The 20,650-nt window shown below is 35.3% G+C and overlaps 2 protein-coding genes across 2 annotated transcripts in view; both read left to right on the forward strand.

Moving 5' to 3' along the window:
• Window positions 1–20,650, forward strand: part of AGL (amylo-alpha-1, 6-glucosidase, 4-alpha-glucanotransferase) — an 80,051-nt gene that overhangs the window by 35,933 nt on the left and 23,468 nt on the right. The window contains exons 18-27 of the mRNA XM_059375493.1: window positions 3,454–3,578; window positions 3,668–3,780; window positions 3,892–4,026; window positions 6,180–6,310; window positions 9,318–9,454; window positions 10,211–10,344; window positions 11,364–11,539; window positions 15,243–15,345; window positions 18,808–19,033; window positions 20,230–20,341. Of these exons, the coding sequence (XP_059231476.1) occupies window positions 3,454–3,578; window positions 3,668–3,780; window positions 3,892–4,026; window positions 6,180–6,310; window positions 9,318–9,454; window positions 10,211–10,344; window positions 11,364–11,539; window positions 15,243–15,345; window positions 18,808–19,033; window positions 20,230–20,341 (1,392 nt within the window). The remainder of the gene's footprint in view (window positions 1–3,453; window positions 3,579–3,667; window positions 3,781–3,891; window positions 4,027–6,179; window positions 6,311–9,317; window positions 9,455–10,210; window positions 10,345–11,363; window positions 11,540–15,242; window positions 15,346–18,807; window positions 19,034–20,229; window positions 20,342–20,650) is intronic.
• LOC132002223 (zinc finger CCHC domain-containing protein 10-like) lies at window positions 1,319–2,901 on the forward strand. Its single transcript, XM_059377304.1, has one exon. The coding sequence runs from the start codon at window positions 1,512–1,514 to the stop codon at window positions 2,010–2,012; it is 501 nt and encodes a 166-aa protein (XP_059233287.1). The 5' UTR covers window positions 1,319–1,511; the 3' UTR covers window positions 2,013–2,901.

Here is a 20,650-nt window from a genome sequence, read left to right on the forward strand (position 1 = left end):
ATGTGTGTGTGTGTGTACGTGCTCACACACAAGTACACAGTTAGACACACTATAAATATACATACATATACATATATATAAACACATGAATGTACATACGTATTTCCTGGGTATAAAGGAAATATGTTTGTTTTAAACAAAATGGGAAATAGGAAGTAAATCAAGAGGAAAATAAAGCTATTTCACAACTCAGAAAATGTTAATATTTGAGAGTATTTCCATAACGGTATTGTCCATGTAGTAAAAATGTAAGTTACCCCAAATTAATTTCCCAGGGTCCTGGGAAGACCCACATCAGGCTCCCAGCTCAGTGGGGAGTCTGCTTCTCCCTCTCCTCCTTGCTTGTGCTCCCTCTCTGCTCTCTCTCGTTATCTCTGTCTCTGTCTCAAATAAATAAATAAAATCTTTAAATAAATAAATAAAAACGTACCCCTAAATCATATCCTTATTATTGCTAGATTTTTTTCCTAGATGTGTGTATTTTATTTCTTCCTTACTGTTATATTTTATAGCAAAACATTCTCCTGTGCATATAGCAACTGTCCAAGTCTGGCAATTAATTGAGGGGATGAAGATTCCCATAAAAATCATCATATTCTATATTGGTTGCTAGTTATTAAATATATAAACTCCAGTTTTTGAAGATTATCAACTTGAATAGTTGGGGTTTTTTTTAAGATTTTATTTATTTGACAGACAGAGACTACAAGTAGGCAGAGAGGCAGGCAGAGAGAGAGAAGAAAACAGGCTCCCTGCTGAGCAGAGAGCCCGATGCAATGGGGGGCTTGATCCCAGGACCCTGAGATCATGACCTGAGCCGAAGGCAGAGGCTTTAACCCACTGAGCCACCCAGGCGCCCCTCAACTTGAATAGTTTCAAGGTTAAATGTTCATTAGTTATTTTTAACTGCTTGCAAGTGTATAGTCAGTAATCTTGTCTGATTATTGCTAATGTACGTATACAGTTTCACATGGTTGCCATCAGTGTGAACAATATTATCTCGGGTTTTGCTTTGGTCATTGGTCTTCATTAAAACATTTCCATTTTGTAATAGAATTGTGATTTTCATTATGTTAAATATTTCACATTTTATTATATTAGTATCCCATCTTTAATATTCTTTAGTATGTTTAACAATGAATATACACTAGGAATAATTTTTTCTTTTGAATAATTTCTTAGTAATTATTTTGAGAAGTAGAATTTCTAGATCAAAAGGTACTGTTTCTTGATAGCTCGGAGACAAGCCGGACGTCCAGAAGTTGGGCACTAAGTGGCGTGTGCCCCTTTGCCCACCCAGCCACCCACCTTACGGGTGGCCAAGGGAAGCCTGAAGCCCTGATCCGACACCCTCCACTCTCAACGACATTCTACCTCTCACACCTAATGAAAAGAGTTCCTTGAGCATCAGGATAAAGACCTAGAGAGTCAGGGTAGTATACCTGGTGGAAGAGAAGAAGTCAAGAAGTCAAGAATGGAGTGAATATAATACATAATAGGTGTGCTAGATTATGTCACCAGAGACTCTTACTCCCAGTGAGGCAAATAAACAACATGTAAGATGTCAGAAATGCTTGGAATTTGGACATTGGACTTATGAATGTACAGGAAAAAGAAAATACCTACATAGGCCATCAAGAACAGCAGAACTAAAGAAAGCTTTAAAAGAAAAAGAAAACAGATTATTATTATTACAACAAAGCATCGGAGAAACTAATGTAGAAAGGAAGACTAAGAAAAAAAGGTCTAAGAGTGTAACCAGTTCCAGTAGCAACAGCAGTGACAGTTCAGCCAGTGATTCTTCATCGGAGAGTGAAGAAACGTCTACCTCATCCTCCTCGGAGGACAGTGACACGGATGAAAGCTCCTCCAGTTCATCATCTTCATCCTCCTCCACAAGCTCTTCCTCATCCTCCGATTCAGACTCAGATTCCAGCTCTTCCAGTAGCAGCAGCACCAGCACAGAGAGCAGCTCTGAGGATGAACCACCAAAGAAGAAGAAAAAGAAATAGAATTGCTCCATCCCTATTGGACTGCTGGTCTGCAAACATTAATGTGATTCTCGAAAGGGAATTTAGAATATGTTAAGGCCAAATAGATTAACCGATCAACATTTCTGGAGTTTAAAAGTTTCTAAGTGTTTTACATCATAAGAGCATAAAGAGTATTAATAATGGATTATACATATATGTAAGACTTTTTTATTTTCAGGGTAAATCTTGTTTTTCTTTTTTATCTTTAATATATATCTGTAAAACATAATCAAAGCTGAATCTAGTACGTCTGTTTTTGGGATGAAACTTATCTTTTCTCCCTGTGAAATAAATGCCATACTTTGTTATATGTCAGTGCTATGTATCAGATGTGTTTTCAGGATAATGCATCAGAATATCTGGCAGTGAATTTCTAAAGCTTTTGGCTGTGTGTTATTATATAAGATTTAATACATTGTTACTATAAAATTAGGAGTGTTCCTCTTAATAACTGTGCCCTCTTTCTATGTTTATGTTCGGAAACTTATTCTGAGTTCTTGTCTTAAATGAAAAGCTCAAGGAACCTATTAATATATTTATACCTTTTGGATGGTACAGAAAAAAAAAAAAAAAAAAAAAAAAAAAGGTACTGTTTCTTATTGTCAGATTAATGGCTCAAATTACTTAAATAGTAAAATTCAAGTTTTACATAACCTAAGCAGTTCTACTCCTAGGTATATCTCTGAAAAACTCTCATATGTTCCATTAGAAGACGGGCAAACAGGAATATATTTGGTGTATTCACACAATGGAATACTATTTGGCATTTGAAACAAATGAGCAGCAGCATGAGCTGCAGCTTATGTAGCAATGTGAACAAATCTAAAAGATAGTGTTGTTTAATAGAAAGCAAGTTGCAGAAATATATATATATATATATATATATATATAATTTGGATCTACTCTAATAAAGGTTGGAAATATGGAAAATAATGTATGTTGTTTTGGGAAACAGATATATGTAGTAAAATGCATAGGATTTAGGAATGCCAAATTGCAGGTGACTGTTACCTCTGAAGGGAAAGAAAGGGTACACATTTGTAATGTTTTCTTCAGCTAGTAAATAGGATCTGACTTTTTAAAATGTTTCCCTACTTTTTGTATTTCTGAAATTTTTCATTTTTTTAAATAAATTTTTCAAGGGATTTATTTACTCTCTGCTCAAAATTAGGAAGGTTATAGATTGTTCCCGAGAGTTAAGCCATTATTACTTGATAAGATCTTTTTTCAGAGAGGTCTTTGTTAATTTATAATTTTAAGAACAAAGCATTGAGTAAAAAATGCATCTTGGGTAGAATGATCTACTCTCAGACTGCTATTTCATACTCAACTCTAAGTTTAATGAATTAAATTGAATTAGCACTTCCTAATTCCAGATGGTTTAATGTGAAATTTCATTAATATTTTTATTTATTCGTAGGCAAAATTGAAGAAGTAGTTCTTGAAGCCAGAACTGTTGAGAGAAATACAAAACCTTATCAGAAGGATGAGCATGCGATCAATGGAATGCCAAACATCACAGTAGAAATTAGAGAACATATTCAGGTATTTGGGACTCTCATCTTACTACCATGTTTAATGTCTTAAAGACATTAGAATTATTGATTGAATGGTTTTATACGATTTTTTTCAAGCTTAGTGAAAGTAAAATTGTTAAACAAGCTGGAGTTGCCACAAAAGGACCCAATGAATATATTCAAGAAATAGAATTTGAAAATTTGTCTCCAGGAAGTGTTATTATATTCAGGTATGTTGGAGTTCAAACTGTTGACTTTGCTTGTAAAATAGATGACATATTCTGTTAATTTTGAATAAATGATTCCTAAAAAGTAACCATTTTTTAAATTAACGTTTTCAGAGTTAGTCTTGATCCACATGCACAAGTTGCTGTTGGAATTCTTCGAAATCATCTGACACAGTTCAGTCCTCACTTTAAATCTGGAAGCCTTGCTGTTGACAACTCAGATCCTATATTAAAAACTCCTTTTGCTTTGTAAGTACAGCTTAGTTTATGAAGATTTGCCACTTTAATAACTGGTAAGTTACTGCAAGCCTGATTTAAGCAGTTTTAAGGGTCCTCTATGTCCAGGCTACTCAGATAGTGGTCCAAGAACCAGTAGTCATATTAGCATCTTCTGTTGTTCACATGTCCTGTTGCTTTATCATTTGTATGTGTGCTTGCATGTGCACTCTCACACTCATGCACTCTCTATATGTAGCTATAGATATGAGCAAACACACACATGCACACATGCATCTCTATACACACACATGTGCACACAATTCTGAACTGAGGCTAAGTTGCATATGCTATATTCCTTCCACATCATTTTTTAAAATATTTATTTTTTTGAAGTAAGCTCCACACCCAACGTGGGGCCTAAACTCATGACTCTGAAGTCAAGAGTCACATGTTTGTCCCACTGAGCCAGCCAGGTGCCCCAAGTTAAATTTTTTGTTGTTCATTGGCTGTGTATTTATCCAGTGAAATAGCATTTTATGTACTAACCCATTTTTTTATTGTGTTCAACTTTTTGTTTTTATAAGAGCTTGGATTTCAGTTCAACTCAAACTATTAGAAAAGTATTTGCATTCTAAAAATATCTGTGGTGGGGCGCCTGGGTGGCTCACTCATTAAGCGTCTGCCTTTGGCTCAAGCCCTGATTCCAGGGTCCTGGGATCGAGCCCCGCATCAAGTCCTGCTCAGGAGGGAGTCTACTTCTACTCCCACTCCCCCTGCTTGTGTTCCCTCTCTTGCTGTGTCTCTCTCCGTCAAATCAATAAATAAAATATTCAAAAAAATAAAATGCAATGAAATGAAAATAAAAATATCTGTGATGAAGCTGTTTTATGTTTCTGTGGCATGCTTATAAAATGCATATTCATCCTCAGACCTACTCAGATTATCAGGGTAAGGCCAAGAAATCTGTATCTTAATAAGCTCCCCAGGTAATTCATATGCAAGTTCACTGGCTATGTGTCAGAAAGCATTTGCCTAGAATGGAGTTGGTACTGAGACTGCTGATTGATTTGCTCAAACTTGACTCACAAATAGTGGATGAAGGAAGAGTCTGTCCCAACAATGAGGACAGAGTCTGGCAGAAACAGGGAACAAAGCCCAGCCAACCATAATTTTCTCAGTTGAGACAGAACTAAAAGAGAAAGAAGGAAGTACATTTAAGAGGTTATATTTTCACATAAAATTCAAGAGGATATGTATTCAGTTCTGTAGAATGAAATGACTGGAACAGCTAGAATTATTTTTTTAAAAAGGTAAGGTTTTGTTGTATTCAAGTGTGGTCAGTTACACAGTTTCACTGCTACCCGGACCAAGGAGAAATCAAAGCCATGACAGACACCTCTTTCTGACCATTATCAAGAATCATCCTTAGCTAAGAAAATCTTGGTTTCTTGAATAACCGAGCTAAAGGGCAGTGCCATCTTAAGAGAGGAGAGAAATACTACATGATTTCTAAGGTAGTTAACTATGAATTTTGATTATCCCTTTGCTGGTCCTTGACAAGTATTTCAATTTTAGGATAATTGGCATAAAAATGTTATTGATGTCCTACTTAAAAGAATATAAAGAAGAGAAAAAAACCAAGCCCATCAAGAAAGATTAAAAAAGCAAATTTGTGGGGCAATTGGGTGGCTCAGTGTGTTAAGCCTCTGCCTTCAGCTCAGGTCATGATCTCAGGGTCCTGGGATCAAGCTCAACATTGAGCTCTCTGCTCAGTGGGGAGCCTGCTTCCCCCTCTCTCTCTGCCTGCCTCTCTGCCTACTTGTGGTCTCTCTCTCTCTGTCAACTAAATAAATAAAATCTTTAAAAAAAGAAAAATAAAAAAGCAAATTTGTGAGAAAAAGGTTGTAGCAACCAAAATATTTTTCCAGGATACTTCCAAGTAATAAAATTTGGCAATTGATTTGTATTTCTTGGCTTGGAAGAAATGTTACTTCTAACTGAATCTTTAGCATGTTTTATCCTTTAATTATTATTTATAACATATATTGTTTTTAATGTATATTATAGTGCTGAGGTACTAAAACATATATTGTTAAGGTATTTTATGGTTATGATTCAGATTTTCTTCTTTATTGATAGCATTTTCCTGTATTTACCAGTTCTCTTTATTTTCCACTTCTTAGCATTGCCTCAAAATTAACTTTGGCTGAGCTGAATCAGGTACTTTACCGATGTGAGGCCGAAGAACAAGAGGATGGTGGAGGCTGTTATGACATACCAAACTGGTCATCTCTTAAATATGCAGGTCTTCAAGGTAAGCAAATACAAGGATAGTTAAGCTTTTGTGTTTTGGGGAGTTTTTTATGGTCATATGATATCTTCTTTATAGAATTAAAGGGTGGGCTTAGAACCCAACTGTTTGGGTTCAGATTGTGGCCCTGCCACCCACTCATTCATTGACCTCCAGCCAGTAACTTAACCTCTCTGTGCCCATTTCTGCCTTTATAAGATGTGAATAGTATTGTATAATTGATAGGCTTTTTTTTTAGGCTTAAAAGATGTATTTTTATTTGTTTATACAAATAGTGAATTTGTTGATTTGTATTCGGTAATGAAATACAAAATGAACCTCACATAGGCTTTTTTGAAGACTAAATGAGAACATTTATTTATTTGGGCCCCAAATGGTATAGGTTGTAAATATAATACATTCATCTTCCTTTTTCATCTAATCAAAAACTTTGTTTCATTGCATATTTGTTTTATCCAAAAAGAGAACTTATAGTAAAACATTATGTAGTTAGAGTAGTTGTGAGACAGGACATAGGATCTAAATATTTAATTTTCAGTTTAACCCAGCTGGTTGGAAATATTTTCTTGGATTTTATCTAGGAAATGTGGCTGATCACACATGTATTCCTAGTTCATGTAATATTCCACATATCATGCCTCCTTTGCAACTCATTTTCTCTGTCCATCTAATCGATCTTTAAGGATGAGTTTGACTCTTACATCTTCCACAAAACATTCCTTTAACTATTATTTTTCACGGTAAGATCTTAGTCCCCCTGGATACCCATTGCATTAATTTACTATGCCTCTTACTTGCTACACCATCTTACTTGGAAGATATTTTACTAACTAGTACAGTGTTTTGTGAATATTTATTGTTGTGGTTAAGAATGGGCTCTAGATTCCCTGCGTTACACTCACTAGCTTTATAACCTTGGAGTAAACTCTGCATGGCCCAATTTTCTCATCTGTAAAATGGAAACAGTAATAGTGCCTACCACAAGGACTAAGTGACTTAATACATGCAAAGCACTTAGACAATGCTCAGTTCATAGTTAGTGCTTGATAATTGTTAGCCTTAAGACCCCACTAACTAAATTACACCTTGAGAAAGAACAATGTTTGCCTTTTTTGCATTCTTGTTTTTTAGCTTTTGTACTTTCTACAAACCCAAGCACATAACAAAGCTCCCAGTAACTTTCTTCTAGACTTTGGTGCTTTTGACATTTTTTTTTCTAAAACAGTCTCATTTTCAACAAAAAATGTTTTGTGGTGTGCAAAATAGAGAAATGTATATGTTACCAGTCCTAGACAGCTACTTACTCCATTTTCACCCTGAGCTGTTGAATTCCTTCTGCTCCCTGACTGAAAAAACCGCACTGTTCTGAACTTCTTTTCTTTCTTAAAGTTAAGTCTAGTTCTTTACTAACTCTCTCCTGATTTACTTTTTACTTTGTATCAATCCCTTTTTTTCTCTGACAGTTTAGTATTTCCAGTGTTCCACTGGATATTTCTAGCAGACTCTTAATAGCAACATCCAATTAAGTCAGACTTAACTTCATTAACTTTCTCTCCCCTAAACAAAATCCCCCTTCTCCTCTTCTCTACTTTTTATAATAAAAAGTCATGTTGGAATCCAGGAATCTGTTTTTGGATCTGTCCCTTTTATCTTCTGTATTCAATCAGTGATTGTGACTGAATTTTTTCTGTGTTCTCTAGAGTATACCATATTCTTTTATTTTCGCAGTTAATACCCTATTCAAAGACTAAGTCCTGTCTGCAAAACCAAGTAACCAGTTTTCAAATTTCTTGTTACCTCTTCCACAGAACATTCCATTCCATTGATCAGATCTCTTTTTCTAAAATGCTGCTTCATCATGTCACCGTTATTCAACAAGTGAAACTTATATTTACTGAGCTATATTTGCCTTCAAAAATGCTAGAGCAGGGGTGCCTGGATAGCTCAGTCGGTTAAAGCCTCTGCCTTTGGCTCAGGTCATGATCCCCGGGTCCTGCTCAACAGGGAGCCTGCTTCCACCTCTCTCTGCCTGCTTCTGATCTACATCTGTCTACTTGTGATCTCCTACTTGTGATCTCCGTCTGTCAAATAAATAAATAAACTATTTTTTAAAAAAGTTAGAGCAAAAGTGGAGCATTATTTTTTATATTGTCTTGTTTTCTAGTTTTTTTATGTTTTATGCTTTGTTTCCCAAAGAAGGTTGTAAGCCTCTTGAGAGAAAGAACTACATCTTAAATTTATATATTTATCATTTCTTAAGACATGCTATATACAAAGTAAAATTAAATCCTAAATATATAAATAAAATTAGTCAAAATGAACTTGGTGAGGCTATTAATGTAATATTTTTAATGTGGAAATTATTACATTATTGGGTAATGAAAGAAGTACTATTGTTCCATCATTGAAATAACAGAAACTGCTGTGTATGCATAGAAATTCTAATGTTTCTGCTTGAATATTACTTAAGAATATGCTCATATACTTCACCTTGGTAGCTTGTTTAGTTCCAACTCCCTCTTGTTATAATTCAAAGATCCTTTCCGAAGCAGGCCTATTATCACCAGAGATGCTCTTGCTCTCTCTGAAACCACTCCTGTGATTGCCTGAATATTAATGATTCCACCACTTTTTAACATGAGAAGATATAGACTTAATCAATTTTCCCCCCAATGCCTAAGGGCTGGGTGGAAACTATGCCAGTTAGTTGCCTTTGAATATTACAATATTTAAATTCAGAAGAACAAGACAAGTCTCAGAAGTTAGGAATCTTGGAAAGCTCTACATAGCTCCTGCAACAGTAGTCTCCTTCAGTATGTCTTTGTATCTCAGGGCAAAGATATGTGGCCACACATATCTCCAACCGTGGGAAGTGCAATTGTGGTCTTAACAGCCCCTATGTCTACCTCTATATGTGTTCATCCCATATAACTAAGAGACAGCAGTAGCCCAGGCTATGGGAACAAATTGCCTTTGCCAATAACAGCATGATATTTCTATGAATTTTCAGGATTAATGTCCGTCTTGGCAGAAATAAGACCGAAGAATGACTTGGGACATCCCTTTTGTGATAATTTGAGATCTGGAGATTGGATGATTGATTATGTCAGTAACCGACTTATTTCACGATCAGGAACTATTGCTGAAGTAAGTAAAAGTCTATTCTAGTTCATAAAACAAAAAAACAATAAAAACTATATTACTATGGTGTATATAAAATTAACATAGTTTTCTAACCTGAAAACTCCTCCTTTCCTCCCTTCTTCATCATCTTCCCATTTTAACAAATGGAAAGCTGGTTGATTACTAGATAGTAGAGCTGCATGTTTGGATTGACCTCTTAAAATGCACCTAGCCTGTAAACACACCAAATTAACTTTTTTTTTAAATTAACATGTAGTGTATTATTTGCTTCAGGGCTACAGGTCTGTGAATCATCAGTCTTACACACTTCACAGCACTCACCATAGCACATACCCTCCCCAATGTCCATAACCCAGCTACCCTATCCCCCCCCACCAACCCCTCAGCAACCCTCAGTTTGTTTCCTGAGATAAAGAGTCTTTTATGGTTTATCTCCCTCCCAATCCCATCTTGTTTCATTTTTTTCCCTCCCTGCCCCCGACAACCCCCCCACCCTGCCTCACAAATTCCTCATATCAGAGAGATCATATAATAATTGTCTTTCTCTGATTGACTTATTTCGCTTAGCATAATACCCTCTAGTTCCATCCATGGCATTGCAAATGGCAAGATTTCAGGGGGTTTTGATGGCTACATAGTATTCCATTGTGTATATATACCACATCTTCTTTATCCATTCTTCTGTTCATGGACATCTAGGTTCTTTCCATAGTTTGGCTATTCACACCAAAATAACTTTTAAAATTATTTTTATAATAGGTTGGTAAATGGTTGCAGGCTATGTTCTTCTACCTGAAGCAGATCCCACGTTATCTCATCCCATGTTACTTCGATGCTATATTAATTGGTGCATACACCACTCTTCTGGATATAGCATGGAAGCAGATGTCAAGGTATATCCAACAAAGCTTGAGTAAATAGGCATGTTTGTGTTGAAACCATATATAGTCAGTTTACATACTCTTTAAAGACCAAAGCATAAAGAACTGTCATAGATTCATAGAGTTGAGAAAGTTTGTAAGTGGATAGTATTTGCATCCTTTTATTTGGAGCATACAAAAACAAACATAAGTATTAAAATCTGTTCAGTAAAGCTAAGAACTCATGTTCATGGGAAAATTTAATTGTTTCATATTATTTGCTTCTATTTATTCTTTGACTTGTTAACAAATATGATTTTTAGAATATGCGTACAGTTTTTTTTCCTAATTTTTCATTAAGAGAAAAATTATTCTATTACTATGAGCGAAATTTGCCTTTAGTGATAAATTTCCCTAAAATGAAATTAAAGATCTGAATGAACCACTGAAGAGTCACCAAACTGATTTGGGAATAATTTTAGAAAGAACAAAACTTCAGGGTGCCTGGGTGGCTCAGTCAGTTAAACGTCTGCTTTTGGCTCAGGTCATGATCCCCAAGTCCCAGGATCTAGTCCCAATTTGGGCTCCCTGTTTGGCAGGAAGTCTGCTTCTTCCTCTGCCCCTCACCCAGCTTGCAAATAAATAAATAAAATATTTGAAAAAAAGGTTCAGCCCTTCCATTTGTTGCACAGTAGGCCTTAAACTTAAAACCAGCCATAATATTGGGTGAAATGAAAGCAGTTCTGAAATCTAATTAAACTGAAATATTTTCAGCCAGTATTACCATTGTTACACATCTGGTAGAGAGACTAGTTGAAGGAAAGAATCAAATTAAAATGATACTACTAAAAATTTTTGAAACAATGGGTCTGCTGTGTAACATTGTGCTTGTAAATAACAGTATCATCATTGAATTGTACAATTAAAAATCTATTAAGAGAGTAGATTTCAAGTTAAGTGTTCTTACCACAATAAAACTTTTTAAGTAAATAAGTAATAAAAAATTTTGTATTTCTACAAATTGTATTTTAAATTCAGCTACTTTGTTACAGCTTTGTTCAGAATGGCTCTACCTTTGTGAAACACCTTTCACTGGGATCAGTGCAGATGTGTGGAGTAGGAAAGTGCCCTTCTCTGCCACTTCTTTCACCTTCACTTATGGATGTACCATACAGGCTAAATGAGATCACAAAAGAAAAGGAGCAGTGTTGTGTGTCTCTAGCTGCAGGTAAGAAATTACATACAGGTTAAAATGTGTCAGTCAATATTATTCAAGGAGGAAAAGTTATGGGGAAATCACTATTTTTAGAAAAAGACATGATGTTATCCAAGATTTTATGTGACTGCTTAATAAAATTTCATATCTACTTGTAGAACTAATATTTGTGCTTACTATTTAATTAATACTGTACAACAGGCATTTATTTATGTATGTTTTTCATTGTGGCTGGTCAATCCTTATGCACTTTTTTTTTTCCTGACTCTTGACATTTTGTATTTTTTTTATCATATTTATTTTACTACCCTTTTATATTATACTTTTTTCCCAATTTAAAAAATGAACTCAATCTTGTAAATTACCAAGAGATAAGAGAAAGATCCTCTTTGTTTTGGTTTGTGTTACAAAACACAAAACAAGTGTCAAATAATTTTTTATTATGTGTCTAATTGCAGTCAAATGCTTTCAACTATATTTTTTGGCATCCTTTCCTGCAAGTAATGTTAAAACTTGAATCAGGTAACAAATCTAAGAATAGATTTCTTAACATTCCTTAGATTTTATAGATTCCTTGACATTTAAGGCCACTGAATTTAGAACTTTCCAAACTAAACTGAAAATTACCAAATTGCAAGATGAAAGTAATAGTATTTATGTGATTTCCTCTTAAATTTGCATCTACCCACATCAAGAAAAAAGACTTAGATCTGACAATTAAAAAAGAAATTAACTTTTCATTTAGAATGATTATATTTTATTACATAATTATGTTTTAGATTTTCATTCAACTATTTCATCTTCTCCTGGTACTTATATTTCCCTTATGAATCCATGAAGATTCTCATGAAACTGAACTGTACCATTGTGGAAAGAAAATTGATGTGCAGAATTTGGTTTTAAAGCCTGCTGCTTAGAAGCCTATTACACAAAATAGTGATCTCAACATTCTTGATTATTCACTGCTATCGTTAAGCACTCCCAAAATAAGTACACTGATATACTGATATCATAAATGATATATTGATAGAAGATATGATACTCAATATACTTATAATCCGGTACAGAAACTATAAAGATAAATCAGGTATAGAAACTATAAAGATAAATGGATAAATATAAATAGGAGTTTTTATATTTTCTTCCAGTATCCCAATGAAGTGTTCTGTACACTCCATACCAACAAAGTATAGAACTGCACATATTTGAAGACAGGTTTTGGGGGGTTCATTTTAAAATGAATATCAAGCCTTTGGTAATAGTAGCATAAAAAATTATAATTATAAACTTGTATAATAAATGACAAGGTAGAAATCACTCACAAAATATGTGATCTATAAGTCATATACTCTTAGAGGTCAAAAGTTAATGCAAACATTTCCACATATCAGTGCTAGAGATTTTATAGTTTTGAAATCTTAAGACGAACTGACTGTACTTTGGGATATATCAACTCAAAAATCACCCTTGAATCTATCTATACTCATATTTCATACAAGGTGTTAAATGAGTTAAAGTACCAGGAAGTCTACATGGCATAGAGTCGTGTATATGTCAACTACTGTCCTCATCGTCATCAAAGTTATAACCATCAACTATATATAAACCTATATATATATATATATATATATATATATATATATATAATCAACTATGTATAAATAATGCACAAAGTGTTTAGGGAAATTTTATACCATTATTTTGGAGACAGTTTAGGAAAGAAGTGTCTGATGTTACCTTTAATTCTGATCCTTCTTAGAAAAAATGTCTGCTCCAAAAAAGGTAAAGACCCAATTAGTAGAAACTTAAATGGCCAAAATGTTCTTTTGTTGTAGTCAAATCTTTTTCCTCTCAATTTATCTTTTATAATTAGCCTTTTATTTCATTCATTCAGTAAATTTATATATATATATTATATATCAGTTAACAATTGTCAGTGATAGATTAGTAAATAAGCCAGATAAGATTTCTGTAACTGTGAATCCTATTTTCTTCTAGGGAAAGACAGTTACTCATGCAACAAACCAGAAAACAAGAAAACAAGATAATGTCAAATAGTGTTAAATGCTTAGAAGATAGTTATGAATGGATACTGCATACATTTCACTTAAGACTTTAGTTTTCCCTTCCTGAAATATGTGTTATATTTTTGCTTTAGCATATTTCTTTTTTGAGTAGAGTGCTGATTTCCTTTACTTTCCTACTGATTATTGTTTTTAGTACAAATAAAGGTAACGGTGTATTCTTGACATGTTTTATAAGAAACTAAACTCAGTATAGAAGTAAAATTTTAGATTTTATGAAACAAGATGGGACTGGGGAGGGAGACAACCATAAGAGACTCTTAATCTCAGGAAACAAACTGAGGGTTGCTGAGGGTTGGAGCTAAAAGGGTAGGGTGGCTGGGTTATGGACATTGGGGAGGTTATATGCTATAGTGAGTGCTATGAATTGTGTAAGACTGATGATTCACAGACTTGTAGCCCTGAAGCAAATAATACAGTATATGTTAATTAAAAATTTTTAGATTCTATCCATCAATCACCCTATTTTATTTTGTGCATAATGGCTACATTTACATAGAATGTTCAAGTTATTTGGTACCTGAAATCTCTATTTTCTTTTGTAAAACCTGGCCAACAAACTGTAACACTTTTTTTTTTATTTATTTGAGAGGGAGAGAGCATGAGCACAAGTAGGGGGAGGGGCAGAGGGAAAGAGAGAAACAAATGCCCTGCTGAGTAAGGAGCCTGATGGGGGGCCCAATCCCAGGACCCCAAGATTATAACTTGAGCCAAAGGCAGATGCTTCACTGACTGAACCACCCAGGCACCCCTGTAACACTTTTAAGTAGTTTTGAATTAATGAGAAATTTGGTATTAAAGTTTGAATCTAGACTGATAAATTAATAAACATGTTCAGTTATGTATCATTAAGATCATCATTTCATATTTAATTTGTTGCCTCTAATTGCAGGTAGAATCTTTTCAAATATATCATTAGTGTTACATGGCACAGCTCTCTCTCTCTTGAGCTCTTCCACTCTTATATCTGGAGAGTATACTTTATGCTTTAGTAACCATTCCCACTTGTGTCACTGAAAATATATATACCATTAATATTGTATTAAGTGTTTGTTTATATGTTAAATATTAGATCTCTGATTTCAACCCTTAATTTATCAAAAGAAAGTTTATCTGTGTTTAAAGACTCACATTCTAATCCATTTAGATAAGCACCCCTCTCTGCCCCTGACTCTTAATTCCTTTGAGGTCACAGATTCCTTTAAGAATGTAATAAGAATAAAAAGGAAAAAATAAGAATAAGGAACCTCTGGGCGCCTGGGTGGCTCAGTGGGCTTAGCATCCGGCTTCTGCTCAGGTCATGATCCTGGGGGTTCCTGGGATCAAGCCCTGCCTGGCTTCCTGTCAGTAGGGAGTCTGCTTTTCCCTCTCCCTCTGCCCATCCCCTCTGCTCTTGCTCTCTCTCTCTCTCAAAAATAAAGACATAAAATCTTAAAAAAAAAAGAACATGGAAACTCATCACAGAAATGTTGACATAGGTATAGTCATACATTTTACAGATAATTTTAGAGGGCTTGCCGACTCCTCATTCTTGTCCCCCTGCCTTAGGGGGACTGGCCTACAGTAATGGAGTTCATAGGCCTGTGTGTATTATTAAGATTAACGTATTACTTTGTTGTATTTTCTATTAGGCTTACCTCATTTTTCTTCTGGTATTTTCCGCTGCTGGGGAAGGGATACGTTTATTGCACTGAGAGGTCTACTGCTGATTACTGGACGCTATGTAGAGGCCAGGTAGGAGATCTCTAAAAAGTTGCAATGCAAGTTTATGTGTAAATGTTTTTCACATGCTCTTCAAACTTTCCTTCTTGCCATCTATTCATAACATTTAGGAGGTATGTTTTCCTTAAGTAGTTTTTTTTTAGTATGTTTATTTAATAAGATCGTAGAATTTCAAAGGAGTGGATATCTTTGATGTTATTAAGTTCTAGTCCTTCATTTATAGGTCAAATTATCGTCAGCATTTGCTAATTGATCTCAGTAAAAATAAAAAGTGTGTAATCATGTTACTAACATCACTCACTAAAGATTAAAATTTCTATGCCCGAATTGAGTATAAGAACTCAGATGAACTTTTGGGTAAAATTTGAATTTTATCATTTTTTCCCTTCTATAAAGAAGGCTGAGTCGTGTAGAAAGAATTATAGTATCAGGTTTTCCTCTATGTGTTGTCAGGCCTTGTAACCTCCAGTTGTGTCTTTTAGTCTTAAAATAATGTTTTCTTATGTCACAATAATATGAATGAAATTGTCAAAGGTAGAAAAGAGAGGCTGTACAGCAGTGCCACTCAAATCAGCACAAATCAGTACCACAGATCAGCAGTCACCATCACCTGAGAACTTGCTAGAAATGCAAATTCTTGGTCCTTATGCTGGAGCTCTGAATGTGGAGATGGGGAGGGTAGAATAGCAGATGGAAATTTGTGTTTCTACGAGGGCTCCAGGTGATCTTCAGCAGCCCAAGGCAAAAGTTTGACAGCACTGCTCTGCAAGTTAAAACTTTCAGCAGAAAAAGCATTTAAATGATACCTGTTTTGATGTCATTCGAAAAACCTGAAGTTTCCCTCTTCAAATGACAAAAGTTCCGGTTTGGGTCTTTTTAAAATTGAAAATTTCTTTTTTAGATTGAAGATTTCTAAGTGGACATCTGAAATATATTACATTCTTCCCTATTACCTAATATAAGAAGACCTTTTCTTATTCACTTAAGAGACCATTGTGGGGTTATAGAAATTTGGGAGGCTGTTTGCTTCTTCCTTAAATGTTTCTAAATAACTGTGATTAAGAAGTAGAACATGGAACATTAGGATTCAGCCAGTATAGTGGTTAAGAACTTGGGTTTGGGCCAGATGCCACATTCTAATCCTGGTTCCAAATTACCAACTAATACATTATTTATTCTCTTTGTACTCTGTAAAATGGTGATAGTACTTAAATTACAGGGTTTTTCTAAGGGTTTCTTTTTAAGATTTTATTTTTGGGTGATGCCTGGGTGGCTCAGTCCATTTTAGCATCTGACTTCAGCTTAGATATGATCTCAGTATCCTGGGATCAAGCCCTGTGTAGGGCTTCATGCTCAGTGGGGAGTTTTCTCATCCCTCTGCCCTTCCCCTGTTCATGCTCACTCACAAGTGTGCGTTTGCTATCTCTCTCAAATAAATAAAATATTTTTCTAAGAAAAGATTTTAAGTAATCTCTTCAGAGTACATTCCTTCAGAGATGTAGATTTGGGGCTCAAATCTACATCTCTGAGATCAAGAGTCACATGCCCCACCAACTGAGTCAGCCAGGCATCCCTAGTGAGGATTCAATGAACTAATACAGATATAGTGTCTAGAACAACATCTGTCACATACTAAGCATTACATAAATGCAAATCATTACATATAAATTATATATAAATCATCATATATAAATGTAAATCATAATATATAAATCATTGTTATTATTTTCCTTGTTATCTTGGCTCCCAATTATCATTTCTGTATACCATCAACAATTTCTGCTTTTTAATTTTACATATAACTATCTAGATCAGGGGTCAGAGAAATATGGCCTATCACCTGTTTTGTATGACCTGGGAGGAAAGAACAGTTTTTAATGTTTTTTTTTTTTTTTTTTTTTTAAAGATTTTATTTATTTACTTGAGAGAGAGACAGTGAGAAAGAGCATGAGCGAGGAGAAGGTCAGAGGGAGAAGCAGACTCCCCATGGAGCTGGGAGCCCGATGCGGGACTCGATCCCGGGACTCCAGGATCATGACCTGAGCCGAAGGCAGTTGTCCAACCAACTGAGCCACCCAGGCGTCCCCAGTTTTTAATGTTTTAAAGAGTCATTTAAAAAAGAAGAAGGATGCATGACTGGGACAGTATATGTGGCCAACAAAGCCTAAAATATTTACTGTCTGATCCTTTGCAGAAAAAGTTTGCCAACACTGACTTGGATGATTCTGAGAGATAATGTATTTGTTAAGGTAGTGCTAGGTGCTATAAATTATAAATTCTTACATTTCAATGGTTTTTCACAAATGAAATTTATTTCTTGCTTCTGGTTCTATGTGGGTGTTCAGGAGCCGGCTTCCCACATAATGATTCAAAGATATAGGCTCCTTCTTCTTGAGAATCAAACATCTCCTAGGGCTTCCGATTACTACTCTCCAGCCAGCTCGCAGAGAGGGAAAGAGAGTGGGGAAAATACACCTGTTTCATGCACTTAACATACATCAGTTCCATTCACCTTCTTGCCTTAGAATCTAGTGATCTGGCCATGGCTACCTAAAAAGTAGGTTGAAGCATGTAGGAAAGCCATTTTTGGCCGGCACAAGGCTGTCGGTACCACAGAGAGTTCTACTTCCTCCTTCTGCAGAGATATTCATGGACAGAGGTCTTTTTATTCAAATTTCAAGTGTATGACATTGTTCTGGATGGTTACGATTGTTGCATTCTGACCTTTTCTGAATTGAAGTGTCACTATCCCTATTAACACTTGTACTGCAGAATACAAATAACTGCACTGTTACTGAAGAGGTGGGCATTAAACTGGGACACAAAATTAATTAAATTTCTAAATTGTTTAACCAAAAGCACTGAAGCCTGGACATTTTAAATGACTTTTCCTAGATCATACAGATGGCAATGCTAGGTTTAAACCCTAGTCTTACTTTCATGCCCCTTTTAGAAATGCTGTTCCATCTTATGAAGTTGTCATTTGGTATACGATGGTACAATAGTACTTTAAAAGATTAAATATTCTCTACCAGTTTTTGGAAATAAATCATGGTTTCCAAGGTCAGCTTTTACCCATTTATTTTCTTATGTATTTGCTTCTGATTTAAAATAATACAGTTCATGTCGCATTTACTTCAATTTTGAAATACTGCAGATTTCAGAAGTAGACTCTAGAGCTGTAACGGACCCTAAAAGCCACCCAGTCCAATACCTAAGTCCGCAAATGAAAAAACTATCCCAGAGAGGGTAAGCCACACAGATTGTCAGAGGAAAAAGCCAGGGCTAGGATCAAGGTTTCAGGCTTTTAATTCAGTGCTTAATCTCTCATATTATGACCACTTTGTACATGAAAATTCAAAGAAATAGGGACAAGAGAGAAAATACCTCTGAAATAATAGTCACAAAAAGGGACTTAAATCTTTTAAGTGATTGTTTTCATGTCAAATGATCCACTTAATTCTGTTGTTTTAGGAATATTATTTTAGCATTTGCTGGTACCCTGAGACACGGTCTCATTCCTAATCTCCTGGGTGAAGGAACTTATGCCAGATACAATTGCCGGGATGCTGTGTGGTGGTGGCTACAGTGTATTCAGGATTACTGTAAAATGGTTCCAAATGGCCTAGACATTCTCAAGTGCCCAGTTTCCAGAATGTATCCTACAGATGATTCTGTTCCTTTGTCTGCCGGCACACTGGTAAAAATCCTCTTCAAACAATTTTTTTTTTCCTGAAAAATAACTAAGCCTCTAATATAAAAATGTATGTAATAAAGAATCCAAATCTGAAAAATTCTTCAAGCAATGGTATATGTTTGGCACCTGCTAGTTCTCTGAGCAGATAAGACTTGCTTCTTGCTTAAAGAACTTGCAACATGATAGAAGATATGATATGTACCTAATATGGCCATTGTGAAAGGAAGTGCATGAGAAATGCTGTGCATAAAAGGGAGAGAGATAATCTAGTAGATGGTTCTCAGGGAGGACTTCATTAAGTAGCTAAAATTTCACCTAAACTGAACCTTAAAAGGTAAGTGGGATTTTAGCAGAAATGAAGGAAGGTGTGGGAAGACTTCAGAGATGAAAGGAAAAATAAAGTGCAGGGTGGACCAAAGCACAGTTTAGGACATACTGCTTGGTCTGATTTGGCTTTTTATGGAGGGTACCTGCTGGGTAGTAAGAGTAGGTGGGAAAGGGTGAACCAAATTGTGGAGAGCCTGATCACCAATCCAGGGAGTCCAGAGGCTATGTTATAAACAGTGAAGAATAAATAAACATTTTGAGTGGTTTTCTTCCCAGTCAATAATGTACAATGATACTGTACTTTTGCCACTTCTGATCTACCTTTATATTATAATTTGTTTGGTGTGTGACTGTGGAGGCCTTCTAAACCACCTTAGAGTTAGCAGAGGTCTGTGTCCCCATGATGTTTCTATCATGAGATATTCAAAGAACATCTTTCAAAAAAAGTTTTTACCTAAAGTATCATTTTAGTGTGTAATTTACCCCCCTGACTATATATGTGAATGAGTAAGAACAGCAATGCTGATTGAAAGTTTAGATCTCTGTATAAGATAGATACATTTATTAGCTACACAATTCGCTCTAATAGAAATTACACAAATTCACAAGAATCATTTTTGTGTGTCAGCAAAATTACAAACGATTTCATGTCACAGACATGAATAGTCAAAACTACAATATGTTAAATATTCATATGCCAAAGGCTGATTCTACGATTTGGTGTATAAGAGCTCCTTCTTTCCCCAGTCTCACCCGTGACCCCCATTTCTTCCCCAGAAAATATATGTTTCAGAAAATCAGTTGTGGGATTTGAGAGAAGGTAAGAAAAATGTAATTTCTAACAGAATTAATATCCATTATGTCTCAAACAGGATCAACCATTGTTTGAAGTAATACAGGAAGTAATGCAGAGACATATGCAGGGCATACAATTCCGAGAAAGGAATGCTGGTCCGCAGATAGATCGAAACATGAAGGATGAAGGTACATAACTTTACATAGTAAAGATTTACTGATGATGTGGAATTAAATCCTCTAATTGTTCATATATTTGACTAATATTTTATTTGTGTATAAAACTTCAGAATAGGGACACCTGGGTGGCTCAGTTGGTTGGACGACTGCCTTCGGCTCAGGTCATGATCCTGGAGTCCTGGGATCGAGTCCCGCATCAGGCTCCCAGCTCCATGGGGAGTCTGCTTCTCTCTCTGACCTTCTCCTCGTTAATGCTCTATCTCACTGTCTCTCTCTCAAGTAAATAAATAAAATCTTTAAAAAAAAAAAAAAAAAAAC

Source organism: Mustela nigripes, chromosome 14, assembly GCF_022355385.1.
Source record: "Mustela nigripes isolate SB6536 chromosome 14, MUSNIG.SB6536, whole genome shotgun sequence".
Classification (NCBI taxonomy): Eukaryota; Metazoa; Chordata; class Mammalia; order Carnivora; family Mustelidae; genus Mustela; species Mustela nigripes.

What these genes read in the sequence shown, in the direction of transcription:
- LOC132002223 (XM_059377304.1), top strand. Translation starts at nt 1,512, where the DNA reads ATGTCACCAGAGACTCTTACTCCCAGTGAGGCAAATAAACAACATGTA.